At 37.4% G+C, this 14,966-nt stretch overlaps 1 protein-coding gene across 1 annotated transcript in view; it reads right to left on the minus strand.

Moving 5' to 3' along the window:
• LOC103708196 (synaptotagmin-5) overlaps nucleotides 1–14,272 on the minus strand; it is a 43,351-nt gene extending 29,079 nt beyond the window's left edge. Inside the window, exons 1-6 of the mRNA XM_039123302.1 lie at nucleotides 13,923–14,272; nucleotides 9,759–9,860; nucleotides 6,695–6,745; nucleotides 3,653–3,773; nucleotides 2,413–2,531; nucleotides 2,119–2,217 (exon numbers count right to left, since the gene is read on the minus strand). Of these exons, the coding sequence (XP_038979230.1) occupies nucleotides 2,119–2,217; nucleotides 2,413–2,531; nucleotides 3,653–3,773; nucleotides 6,695–6,745; nucleotides 9,759–9,860; nucleotides 13,923–14,027 (597 nt within the window). The 5' untranslated portion in view covers nucleotides 14,028–14,272. The remainder of the gene's footprint in view (nucleotides 1–2,118; nucleotides 2,218–2,412; nucleotides 2,532–3,652; nucleotides 3,774–6,694; nucleotides 6,746–9,758; nucleotides 9,861–13,922) is intronic.
• Between the last annotated feature and the right edge of the window lie 694 nt (nucleotides 14,273–14,966).

Raw genomic sequence — 14,966 nt, forward strand, 5'->3', positions numbered from 1 at the left:
GTTTATAAGAACACGAGAACCTTTTTTATTCCGAAACTCTTACTTCCTCCTTAAACTAACATGTTGTCCCTCTCTAAGTTAATATGGTCCTCCTTCCAAAATTGCTCCTCAGAAACACATCTTATTTCATATTGTCATATACCCTTCTATTATTTGTTGAAACCATTGAAGCCTGATATGCAATCAGAAGACAAATAAGATGTAAAGGGCGTGGCTTTACATCACATGACCCTTACCATGCAATTTTTATGCCTGTCCAGTCAATTACTTCATGAACCTAAAGGAAGTATCCAAGTGTTTTTCCTTAAGATGTGAGGTTGAGAACTGTAAGTTCGCCTTAAATTTGTGTAGGAAACTATATAAAATTAGTGGCACATCTCACATAGTCATGGCAAGTTTCAAATATTCTTTTATCTAAAAATGTGCTCTAAAAGCTTTTACAAGTTTCCTTCACCAAAAAATACCAACCAAATGATAAAAGCATTCTCAGCCCATCCAAGTACTAGATAACTAATAATATATACTAAAAAGATTCTTCTAGAAGGGAACTTTCTAGCTGAATCGATACAAACATGAAAAGTCCAACGCTTGTGACTTTTCATGGCAATAAAGTAGTTAGGGCTCTAAACAGCTCAAGTGAATGGCCCATCTCAACTAGATTGGTGCTGTAGCAGACTCATGCAGCCATAACCTGCCCATCAATTGTTTCATGCAAAATCCAGTTTCCGGTTTAAATAAGCTGGTTTGGATCAGATCAGGTTCTGAACATATTTGATCAGATGAGTTTCATGTTGGGTTTCATATTAACTACTCCAGTTTTGAAACTTAGCACAATTAACTAATACTTCAATTCAATACAGGCCCATTGTCTTCTATAATAAGCAGAGACTTGAAACTAACAAAAAGTCAACATTAAAAGAATTAATTCAACAGCTATTTCAAAAGAATTAGATGTCTAACTCTATTACAAAAAAAAAAAAGATGCCAGTGCATTATTATTCAACCATCATCATCACCAAAAATACCAATTGCAGCCACTTAGGTAAAGCTTTAAGAATGTTCTTTGCCATTTAGTCAAATAAGGATCATTTCATAGCTTGAACGTCACTCTTCTTGCAACAGTTACAGATCTGACATCAACAATCCGCCATTTTATTAATGCTTGGGGTTGACACCGGTAATATTCCAGGTGTTCCTATTTTCGCTTTTATTTTTTATGAGATTTGAATATAATATGACCAGAGATTTCAGATCAACTTCACTAGGAGTCAAGGACACGAGTCCATCATCCTGCTACAACAAACTTATCCAACAGTGTCGTTGCCAGCATGCTTTGGACATTAGACTACAATCCTGGTGGAAAATAGCATAGTAAGTATCAAGATTTAGAATAAGAATTGCAAAATAACAAATTTCCCAGTGGAGAAAGATGATTAAATGTAATATTTATCATATAGAAACATTAAATGTAATATTTATCCGATTAGAAACGTCCATCCTAGCTAGCTTAAACATGCTACAATTTTTTTCATGAAATCCAAGACTTTTTGCAGCTATTTCATTCAGTAAGCAAACAAAATCGACAAGAGATTAAAGAAGTAGCTAAATATCAAGCCAAACAAGCATCATCCGCTTAATACAATTAGCAGAACCTTTCAGCATGGCATGCAACATGACTTTATATAAGCTTGCTGAGATCAATCCAAGCATCTAATAACATAACGATTAAAAGATCCTTTTCCTGATTTCTCCACCAAAAGGATAGGCACATATGACAGCCATACAGACAAGAATTATCTCATTCATTTTCAAATGGACATCTCTATACTCTTTTCTATTATTCCAACCAAAGGCTAAATACATGGTCAATACAAGCATTTCAAAATTTATCAAAAGCCCTACCTATATTTTCCTAAAACTACCTGTTAAATTTCCACCATGAAGATCAGCATTTATGACCACACCACACCATGACAAACAGTTCGGCATCAAATAATTGCCTAATTTTCTAACACTTAAATTTCATGTTACAACTCATTTATGGAATTGTATCCCATGTCCAAGTTTTACAGAGTTTCAAAAAAGAATAACTATAATAATAATAAAATTAGGCATTACCTCAGCAAGGAGAGCAACAACCACAGCAGAAATGCAGGGAATCTCTTCAGAAAGTTGGAAAATAACACGCACAACAGTGAAAACCTGAAGATCTTTCACCTGCAACCAGAGCAAGATAGATGATAAGTAAAATCTCATGCCTAAAAAAATATTATATAAATCGAAGGGTATGCATTTCTTCCATGGAAGCATACCTAATTTGAATGATAAAAATCAAATAGTAACACTTGAACAAAATGATGATCATGTACTCCTCTATAACATATAAATATTAGATTACAAATAAATGTAAACCTGAATGGGTAGCGAAGCAACAAGAGCTTCAACTGCAAGAATTATGCTCAGATCTCCACCCCATCGGAAGTCAATATCCATAGTAATCTGACCTTTCTTAAGGTTCTGTACCCGGATGCCTTCAAAAAGAAAATACATGTATAATATAACATATGATGTATAATATATAAAATACAGTCTAATAACATGTTAAGAGATTCAATAACATTTGACTTGATCTTTGTCCTATTATATTATGAAAATGAGATAAAGTAGAAGAAGTGCATCACTAAGGTTTGGAGAATTTCAAGAAACATATTTTAATAGGAGAGCTGAGAGGCATGACAACAGAAGCAGCTCAAGTACCGCCACAGACAACATTTAAAGATTCTCTGATAGATGGAAATTTAGCAGAGCAAGAAGATTGCATCCAGATGAAGGAATTCGCTGCATCTAGTTTTTCTAGGTTTAGATGAGAAGAGAAAGTCGATCTCAAAAATACAATAAAACCAGTAAGAGATATTAATCAAGGCACAGATCATTTCTTGAGTCAATTGAAAGTTTGGAACCTCAACAGTGATATGCTGTATTATATGCATATCCTGTTTTGACGACTTAAAAATTTTAGTTGAAAGGTAATATCATAAGCATACAAGTTATACCAATATTATGGAAAACAAATTGTTTCCTACAATCATAAGAGGGTTATCCTTGAAATAAGAAAAATACTGCAAATAATACAAAAAGTATCTATATGTCCAACAAATTACTTCAATAAAAAGGTGTAAGCTACATGCTTGGTAATTCTGCCTTTCCAAGAAAAGTTCTTGGAGAATGCCAGATTTTTTCTATGTAGTTATAAACATAGAACATACATAATCAAATGACAACAACAAGAAGTTAAAATTACTGACTATTCACAAATTCATTTTCTTCCTCATATATAATTTCATACTGCTAGTCAATAGGTCATACATGTATACTTTTAGTTTTATTAGTTAATTGAAAGTGCCTTATTTTGAAATACAAGCAAATAAGGCTCAACCTTACCCAAAAAAAAAAGAATCATGAGATTTGAGTCATAAGACAACATTGAAATAACAATATGCATATCCATAACACTATGTACGTGAAGCAGGTAAAACAACCTGCCTTCCCTTGAACTTATCAATAATATGTTTCAATTGAATTAATGTTCAAAAAACATCATGACAGAAAACTTGAAACCTTCATATATATAAATTCTGGGTTATATACAAACCTTCAATCTTGGGTGCGACATTTCCCAGAAAAAGTTTGGTGAACTTAAGCGACGATATTCCTGGGGGCCGATATTCTTCTAGTAGTGGCTCTACAGAATCCCTAATAACCATTGTTGCTGCCTAAAACCCAGAAGAAAAACTAGAAATCAGCCTAGAGACAGAGTTGATAGAATTGAAAAACAAAGGGTTTATTGGTCTGCAGTTACGAGAGACTGCATGTGAATATTTAACAGAAGAAGCAACAATTAGGAAATTTTAATAATACAGCTCCATGTATTTAAATACTTGCAAGGAGATAACAAAGTAACAAACCATATAAAACTCTGAGATTTTCTAAAATCAAAAATTATACAAAAGAATAGATTTGCTAAATTAATAACTACAAGTAGAAATAAGTATAAATCTCAATGCAATTATATGAATAGAGGAATGGAATACAATTAAGTTCCTGAATAATTTGGAAATCTCTAGGAGTTCCGGTATAGAAAAGTTCACTGGGATTTCATGCACGAGGAGAGATTGACACAATGAGTAGATTTGGCATAGTGCGGCATTTTTCATCAAAATGTGCGTCAATTAATTGATTGCATGTCCAAGATGGGCCCTGTACAAGCCAATAGAGTGTATCGGTTGCATGCCTGACTGTTTTCCCTGAACTTACATTCACCAAGCACCTGTGCAATGTCCAATACTGGGAACCAGTCATTAGAGCAAATGATACAGATGCATGAAGAATGTGGAAGCATCCTGAAATGATAGTGTGGAACTGTGGATTAAAAATAAATAAAAGAAGAATGACAGTGGACTTTACAAAGCCCAAGCCAAATAAAATTGTGGTATTTTAAATGCTTGAGCACTCGGGGTCTAGAAACTGAACAGATTATTGGCTTCCTGCTCTGGCTTTATCAACATGGGGCACCTTAAAGACACATGCTAGGATCAATTTATAAGCCTGATAACTGGCCAAACAATGTTGACTGCATAGTCTAGAATCAATTACATCAGATGCACATGTGAGGGGGCTTGTGGAGGAGGGGTGCAGCACAGTAACAATTTCAGGATTTAAAAAATATTTTGTCTGAAGCTTAAGTTCAAAATTCAAACAAAATCTGGGACTGACGGACAAAAAGGTCAGAGATCACATGATTAAGATAAGAAATAGCAGTTTGAAGGCATTGGAGTCATAGTGTACCAAAATATAGAAACTCTCAGAATAGATAAGAAAATATTCATACATAAGTTATTCGTGAAAGTTGCAAAATGTTCTATATATGTTTATCTGTAGGTTGCATCATTATGTTGAAATAAAATTGGGAATATTTGGAAATAAACAGAGAAATTTTCGAAGAACTTCTAGCTAGGAAAGACTGGCACAACAACTGTTACATCCATAACAATTCCTCAATTTTCCTTCAAGATAGAAGCAATTAAATCAACATTAGAAAGTAACAAGTGGATAAGTGAAATGACATTACACAAAATAAGTAATTCATTTTCCAAAACTACTACAGAATTAATCTGTTAAGCACTTCTAACTCAAGAGGGAGAAGCCTGTAATAGAGTCAAGGCAGGCCAAACACTATCATCAAATTATATCATTTGATTGAGAAAACAAGGACTCATGTTTTCAAAAACCGCCGGAAAAAGATGGTGTGACTGGTACCCTACCGTTTTGATGTGAAATTGGCACCAATACGAGCGCTAGAGACACTAAAACACTATGTATTGCTACATTGGTATCAATCCTTGGTATCAATCCTTAGTGGCGCCATGCTTCTACTGAAAAAACAATATGTCCCAGTGCATATCAACTATACCGATGCGTACCAGCAGTTTTTCAATTTTTGTGAAGCTTTTCTGTTTCAGAACATACCACCAGTATCAATACTGTACCATTTCGCTGGAATAATGGCGCGAGGTTCGGTAACGACATTTAAAACCTTGCAAGGAATACATTGTCATCTCATCTTTAGATTTATCTGTTTCATATTTGGATGATATTCAAAAATTATAGAGGACCCAATACAAATTGTGGTGCTTCAATGGACTAAATGCGGTCCCGAGCCTAGATAAACATGTGGAGGGCTGATGATAGGTTGATAGCTAGTCATAGAAAGAATCTCAATTATGAAATGATGCCTAGATATAGCACATACGTATGCATATACATATGTAAGTGTATATTTACATAGATATGTATGTGCACATGTATTTGTTTACTCTAATATTAAACCTAAACTCACCAATGCCTCTCTATCAACAAGGCTTGGCACCATTCCGTTTGCGACCTCCACCATGTTACAAAGACTCCCATCTTAAAAAATAAATATTCCCCATTTAGTTCCAATATTACCTCAAGGGAGAAAAATAAGAAGAGTGAACATAAATCAGATTGGGGCAGTACAGACATCTGTTGTACTTCTCAAGCACATCGCACATGCCAAACTCTAGAATGTACATATGATCCTATCATCCTACGTCTGTTTACGCATGTCTGCTTGAATGTATGGATGCATATGCATGCATGCATGCATGTATATATGTATGTATTAAAATGATGGCATGTAAACATGCATGCACATAGATACACAATTACACACATGTTCCATTTTTTTTAGATATTTGCCCTCTGACTCTCCATCATTCTCTATCCTAAGAGAGAGAGAGAGAGCAAGAAACAAAAAGAATGAAAAGGAGGCTGTGTTATAAATCACTCAAATGCCCTCAAGCACAATTGGTTGTTACAATAGACAGTAGAAAAGCATGTAGAAGCAACATATTAGTTGTAACTTGTAACATAAGAAGAGCATAGTGCCAGCAATTAACCGACGAAGGGCCGTGCCTGCAGAAATACAATCAGGAACTCGAGTATCTTTGTCTTATAAGGAGCTTAATCAGAGAATTTAAGTGAGAGTTGTATGTGAAGTTTGAAGAAAATGAGCTCTCATAATGTTTTTAGACAAAAGCATGCAAAATTGAGTATAACTTCTCTTAATTAGGGAAACTTAGATATAAAATGATGCAATAAATAAGCATCTTACATCTGCAATGAAAGGCCATAGTTTACTCAATTGCTTGTTTAGCCATTTCACCTGCATGAAAATTTTTTAAAGCATACCAAGTAAGAGAACAAATCAATGACAAAATTAATTTGTAAGGATCAACAACAATATGAATGTACAAAGATCTTATTCTCATCGAATGCACAAGTTGGAGATATTTAGTTGACACTTTGCACTATATTGTTATAGAAGTGCATGCTATTGCTTATTGTATGAGAGGATCACAACAAGTTATAATTGTATATATAGGACCTTTTGCCCTCCAAAAGTAGATTAACTCATCTAGATTTATTCCTCAAGTTTCAGTCTCGAAGTGACTGCGAATCAAGAATACATCAAAAGAGACTCATCCTACATAGAATTCAAGGAAAAAGAATGTCCCAGCCAATTATTCCACCATCAGGATTCGACCTAGCAGAAGTTCAAGCCAAAGGTCTCCCTGTCACATACCACTGTGGGTAGATTTCTCTCTCTGGGGAAGAACACCATGTTGATGAGATCTTTGACTGCTTAGTCAATGGTAGGATGGTGTCAAAACTTTGGCTTGGTCTACTGAGGTGTCAGGCTTCATCTCATTTCTTAGTTCATATTTTAAAAAAATGTTGCAATTTTTCTTGGAAACAATAAGTACAGGAAATCTCAACTTAATCACCTTATTGCCGATTGAATATATAAACGAGTTTATCCTGTCTGAACTTAATCACCCGATTGCCAATTGAATATGCAAATTGGTTTATCCTGTCTCAAAAAGAACTGAGATTTTCGCCCCAAGATTTTCATAAAGAAACATGGATAATAGAAAGTTCAACAGTCTTAAGTTTGGACCTAGCGCCCAAGAAAATCATGTTGAAACAATAAGCTTAGAGCTTTTGCCGTGGACTTTTAGAGATCATCACGATGGCATCGAATTTCATCTGGCATTTAACCTTGTGTCCGTGCCTCTCTATCGAATTTCATCTGGCATTTAATCTTGTGTCCGCACCTCTCTTAGGATGACATTGAGAGGCTCTCTTACGATTGCATTAAGAAGAAAGCATTTAAAAGCATTTTTTCAGAATCTTCCAATATCCTCCACCTTCAAATCTATTGTTCGTCATGACATTTGTTAATATTTTGATAGGCTGCCCATTCTCTTCCAATTACATCCGTATTTCTTTTAAAGACATAAAGACTTGGTTCAACATATGACTCTATTGTTGGTTGCATGGTTTTCTGTTTGTGTTTACCTTTTTTTTCCTTTTTGTCTAAAGGTTTTACAGGTTGACGCTTATTAGTCTCACATCACTTGTCACACTACTCTCATAGGTTTGCAATATCAAGGGCCTTTGTTCTCAACATTATGGGCCCATGTTCTTCTTTCTATTTGTTTTGTGCCCTTTAGGAGGCATACCCTTTTGCAAGCCTCAACTATCAATTGGACCCATATTTGCCCATCATTTCTTGCTAGATAATTTCTATGAGGTTCTTAAAGAAAAAATATAATCCTAGTTTTTTTACTCCACTTTGGGTGTGTATTCCTTTTTCATCTTTTATCCTACTAGTTGTTTGCATTTTGGTTGCTTACAGAATCTTCCCCTCTAGGTAACTCTTATTTGCCTTTATTGTCCTAGATGCTCAATTTTGGGGCCTTGGACTCTCACTCTCATCACCACAATAAAAAACTAACCACCTCACTGCCATGAACATTTGGCTTGCTATGCAAGGTACTAGGTAATATAGTCTATCACCATTCATGGTCTCCTTAATAAGGATCATTTATGGGCCACCTTAATGGCTTAAACCTAAAGCATGTTTCTACTATATTAAACATGAGCAGGCCTCCAACCGCATCAGGTCTGGACCAGGTTTAGCATGACTTGGACCAAACAAAATTTCCTTTCAGGTTTAGCATTATTTGGACCCAACCCCTCAGGTTATTCAGGTTAGGATGGATCAAGCATGACCAAACCCAATCTAATGAATCAAGTTTGGATTAGGTCCAGTGCAAGATAAAAAGAAATTACAAAACTGTACTAGTTCTTTAAGGAAAATTAGTCATAAGAAGGATAATTGGTGGAGAGAACTAAATAAATAAGGGTTTGGTGCAGAATGCTACTACTAATGGATCTACAAAATGCAATTTAACATTAATCAGACCTTCCACCTACAAATAAATAGCCTTAATACCTAACCTATAAACCCAGAGTAAGAGAGAAAGGACTTAAGAATTTCAAAATCCTGAAATTCCGGTTTGGATGGATCAGACCTCAATGGTCAGAGCTGAGAACGGGTGAAGGAGCCGATGCAGGTGCAAGGAGGCAATTGTCTTAAAAACACTCCTAGTAAGGATGCACTTAGTAACGGGGTCTGGGTTCAAGATTCCAGGAAGACTCTCAAGTGGGTTCGTTACCCTAGTAGAAAATTCTGGCTAGTAAGGATCAAACCAAACTAGAACAGGTCATCCAATATGCAATCCAATTTAGACCTGGGTAGTCTACCAATTGAGTCAAGCTTGGTTTGATAGGAAAATATATGAAGCAATTCGATTCATTTTTTTCATACTACTCGTAAGGTATCTAATTGTATCAATGCATCGAATTCATCTTATTTTGGTGGCATCAAATTGATAATGCACTTGCTCTCACTTGACAATCTTGATGGACTTGTCCCTTCATCCTCAATTCGCCAACTTTTTAATAGAGTGGTAATTATGAGTGTAATTCTTTGACCCAAGATTCGCAATCTCGGTACAAGACCCCACATCAGTAACATATTATTTCAGTATTGACATGCTCGGTATGGGGGCTGGTTGGGCATATCGAGACTTTTATTTATATTCTCCTCCTCTTTTAAATTATTGATCTCAGATATTTCACAATCCATCCCAATCTTGGTCAATTACTTTATCCTCACACTTGCCAAATTAAGCCCCAATACTAATATTTGGGTTGCACACATTGGTGCACAAAGTTAAGAAATATAAATGGCTCAAACGATGCAATCAACATGCATATAAATATTAATGGATAACAATTTTGCAAAATGGTGATCAAGTTGCACTAACCTGTTCATATGCAGGAAAAGATATCCATTCAGGGTAATTGTCGCCACAGAGTTTCTTCAAATCATCTCTGGTAAGGGACCCTAGAAGTTTTATATCAACAGCCTGTAAAAGAAGGTATAAGCATGAGTATCTACAATCTTGTTCAACTGAAATCAGCAAGCTACCTATATATTAAGGAGCACAACAATATCTTGAAATAGAGAATATGATACCCCATAGCAATATGCACCCGTGTTACTTTATTGAAAGAGGAGAAAACTAACACAATTATCGATATATCGATATTTAGCTTCTGACTGTAACAAATCTAGAAACAAGAGTTGTCATAACAACAAATTTTAGTCACAAAAAGTCAATGACTTTTGTGTCTTAGAAAATCATAGATAACGAGCCTTAAGGTCAAATTTCAAAGTTTTAGTCTTTTAAGTTGATTGATACCCAAGCTCACCAGAATTTCCAACATGTTGCAACATTGACAGAAAATTGAGAGACAATAAAGAAAATGAACAATCTCAAATATTGATGGATCATACCTCGATGCATGAATTCTGTCATAATATAGAAAGGACATATTTTGTTGGTCAGATCACAATAATAACCAATATGCTTTAACTAAAGATTGGTACCGGTGTTATGAATCCTTCTTTGCTAGGGAAGGAAATGGGTTCATTTATGTGGAATTTATGTTTAATTAGGCTTGATACAATCTCATGCCTACCTATTAGAAGGTTGAACATATATCCTACCAGGGTCAGTTGCTCCGTTGGCGTCTCACCCTCTCTCTCTCCCTCCCTCCCCCGCTCTCTCTCTCTTTCTCTTTTCCTCTCTCTCACGGTTCCTCTTTTGGTACAGGACTAGCACGCCCGTACCGAGTCATCCCGCAGGAGAACCGGTACAATGCCCGGTATCGGTTCCTCTGACCTTAATCCTACCAGATAGATAAATGACAAGATAGTCCAAAGCCTAAACCAATCCGAACAACTTGATTCCAATCTTCAACCATAACATGATTTGAGCTGCTCACTTGAACCACCCAGACACAACCAGATCTCAAAAGAGCTGCTTAACAATATTCATGGCATGAAATAGACATGGCATCTGACTTGAAACCATCTTAATTATAATAAAATTGATCAAGATGACGACCCAAAAAAGACACAAACTAAAAGTTAACCATTGCGTAACCCAAATCAATCCATGCCACGAAAGGTTACTACTTACTAGGAACAATGCCGCCGGTATTTCTGACCATCGATTCCTATTAAAGGTCACATCTGCTATGAACACTAGCTTTCCCCTTTCAAATTAACCAGGTTATCCTAGGCTTGTTTCACAGCACTACAGCACTTTAACTAAAATCCAAACCTTTTCGCTCAAGGCTTCCTAAGATTCTTTTTCTTTTTTTTTGTTAACAACACTAGCAGTATCTTAGTTGCTTTCCAACACCTTATCCCTAGTTAGTGCAATGCTAATATTTCCTCTAATGTTTCTAATATCTGAACATGTCTGCTTAATTCAAACACGCACCCACCTCAAATACTCTTACCTTTATGACACTCACCTGAAGTTCCCTGGTATATAGCATCAGCATCACTCATCTTTCCCAAGCCAAAAGGAAACGTTTTAGAGATGACATAATGAAAATACTAAACTGCGAAATGAATTGTAATTTGGCTGTCATTAATGCCAGACCATGGTCTGTCGTACCGGTCGGTACGGGCCGGTACCGGCCGGTACATACTGGTACCGGATCCTGCCGGTACATACTAGTACCGGGTCCTACCGGTACGGTACAGCTATATATTTCGGTACCGACGCGTACCAGCCCGTACCGACCGGTACCGACCCGAACCGACCAGTCCGTACCGGCTCCAATTTTTTTTTGGCTTTTAGCCCCATCGGTACCGTACCGGTTCGGCTCGGTTTGGTTCGGTACCGTACCGGTACCGATGCCCACCGGTACGTCGGTACAGTCGGTACCGCGTACCTTGTGCCAGACTCTATCTAAGCATTATAAAAAAAACTTTGTTATGGTGGAAAATGGGCAAGATTTGGCCAAGCAATCCCTCATAGAAGCATTGCTTCTTGGCTTGGATTTGCCATTTTGGCAAAAAGGAAAAGGTGAAATAAAGTATACATCATGGAAAACTAATTACAACATAACCTAATCATTATGAAGGGGTGTAAGATCAACTAAGCTCTTGAATAGCACATTGCATTAATCACCGGCTGCTATGACAAGGAGACAACAGTTCACCAAAAGGAATGAAGCCAGGTATCTTGACCAAAGAATAACTTGGAACATTCTAATTTTAAAATTAATGAACAATAAGATTGAGGACACAAGGATGAAAAGAATGTTTGCTAATGCATACAATGGACCAAGGTACGTCATACTATACCGAACCGGACGGTACAGAGCGTACCGTACTAAGTAGTATGGGGCGTATTTTATCAGACGATACGGGACATACCATATCGTATTGTACCGTTCTAGTACCGATATACAATAGGGGGAGTACCAATATACTGTACAAGTGGTGTACCAACACTCGGTACGCCGAACTAGCCTCCGTACTAAATATACCGATATAGTAATAGGGTGGCACCGGTGCGCAGCCCGGTACTGAGACAACATACTTTGCATAGGACAAAATAAAAAGTACTCCTTTTTCCTAAAGAAAAAGTGGAGATAATTGGAGCCTATATATGTAGTAAAGGCTATGATGCATAAAATATCAATGGTAAAATTCTAAATGTAAAATGGATGGTTGACAGGACACTGCCAATCAAGTTGGTCTTTGTAAAGGAGATACTTATCATTATCAGCACCAATATTTCAGAAGAAGAATCAGAGAAAAGTACATAATATAATAGGTCAAAGTGTCAAACCAAGGTATGTCATGCCAGCCCGAATCGGGTGATACGGAGCATACTATACCATACCAGTTCAATAGTGGTACCCGGTATAGGTGGCATATCAATACTCGGTACGCTAAAAGAAAAAAAACTGTACCATACCGTACCAACACTGTGCTAATGTGGCACCGGTATAGGATCCGGTACCGAAACGGCGAACCTTGGATCGAACACTTAACTCTGGACTAGTCAATAATCTAGAAAAACTAAATACATATTTTAAGAGAGTGGACAAGCAGTAGTAATATTCAAGAGTGAATCAAATGGGCAACAAATAGGTTACTTTTATCTAAAGAGGAAAGGAAAGACAAAATTGGAGCAAAGCTACACCAGGAGAAATAGAGCTAAAAGCAAAACCAAATGAGAGGACATGAGGGATAAAACAAAGACCTTTCAGGATACACTATTGATGTAGGAGATATGGAATTAGAATATCACATTTGGGATCATACAGGAATCTGTGAAAATGTATGCCAAAGGCTTCATTGTTAAGAAACTAAAGATTACTATTGCTGCTTTTGAAAATGTTCAGGATCAAATGAACAGAGATGTTCCATGATAGAGTGGTGGGGTCCGAAGAGTGACCAAAAGAAAAACTCCTGGATCCATCAAAAACCTTTTTTTTTTGAAAAAAAATGTTAGTTTGAAAAGGAAAATTGGGTGAGAATTCATGGTGAGTTAGAGTAAAACACGCATGAATTGATTTGCATTCTGCCAGAACTATGCAAGCCCCTTAGTAAGGCCTAGGCTGAGAAAGAAGTGGTAATCTCCCTCCAATTTGTTAAAAATTCGTTAGGCACTCTGTTTTGAATGATTGCTATAGCCATTTTAAATGAAAGGCAACAAAAATATCGGTCCTTGTAACATAAATCAACAAATTATACTAAAAACAATCTAACAGCATAACGAAATCCAACTATGGTTTTATCCAAAACGAGCAATGAATTTCCAACTGAGCGGCTACGTCAATACCGTTGCAATTCAGCAGAAACCAATCTTGTGAAATCCCAATATTCCTAATCACCCCAATTTTCGTCTCCCAATAATAGAATCGGCGGCAACACACGTATCGAAAGCACTTATTAACCACGTTACAATGGGGAGAAACAAAATCCTTCTCCAAGCTATCCTCACAATGCCATGGCCATCGAAATTCAAAAAGAGATCAAAAAGAGTGCAACCAAAGCGAAAGAAAGAATCAAAAGAAAACGGGGGAGGCGAAAGGGGGGAATCTTGGATGCCAACCTTGGCGACGCGCTGGGTGCTGCGGTACCTCATCATGCGGCTCCACCCGGCCACCAGCGCGATCCCAACCGCCATCCCCACCACCATCCCCGAGATCAGTCCCATAATTTCTCCCTCTCTTTTCCTCTCTCGAACCCAACCAATCGTTTCTTTTCTTCCCCCTTTTTCTTCTCTCTATTTTCCTTCTAATTTTTCCCTATTTAGCTTCCTTCGTCGGTTCCAATTCTCGGATCCAATTCCGCCGCTTCTGCACACAGATCAAGACCGGAGAATGACCCTTAGCGACGAATCGATAAGACCAAAGAAGATGAAGAAGAAAGAAGTTAACAGGAAGGATAGGAAGCGTGCGAATAAGACGAGAACCGCAAGAGAGAGAGAGAGAGAGAGATGTGGGACCGAATAGAGTTAGGGTGAGGTGGTATTGTGAGCGTATGTATTTACTGTGGGTATTAAGTTTGTTAACGCTAAATATACAGTAATAATAATATCCTTTGCTGCTCTACTCGGCAACCGACTTCTTTGCGTTACTTCTCTCCACGGAATGGAAGTGCTTCCAGACTTGGTGGCCAAGCTCTTACAGCGTTGCGGTCGTTAGTTGGGTGTGAAAATTTTACCACTTGTATTATTTTTGCAGAACACCTTTATGACAGCGTTATGCGTCACCGAATCAGAGCTTGCGATCACCTCCGCAGGTTGTTATTCGGGTCCCTGTCTGAGGACGATCTGACGTGCGTGGCAGGGTCTGGGAAATTTTTTATTCGGCCAACGGGCCTCGTGGACGCGCGCGGGACTCTTGAGTTGGAGGCGGCCCGCTATTTATGGTTGCCGACAGAGGAGATTGTGGTCCGAAGTCCATAAAGGTATGGCGTGGCCCCTCCCTCTCTTCACGGATCTTGGCGGTTGGGCGTGAAATTCAAGTGGCACGCAGACTTCGTTGACATGTCTTTAATGCATGGACGGTTGGGATGCAACAGATGAACCGCTGATGCACACGGGTGGAATCTGTAACACAATAGCATTCTAGGAACTTGATTTCGGTATGGA

This window comes from Phoenix dactylifera, chromosome 2, assembly GCF_009389715.1.
Source record: "Phoenix dactylifera cultivar Barhee BC4 chromosome 2, palm_55x_up_171113_PBpolish2nd_filt_p, whole genome shotgun sequence".
In the NCBI taxonomy this organism is placed as follows: domain Eukaryota; kingdom Viridiplantae; phylum Streptophyta; class Magnoliopsida; order Arecales; family Arecaceae; genus Phoenix; species Phoenix dactylifera.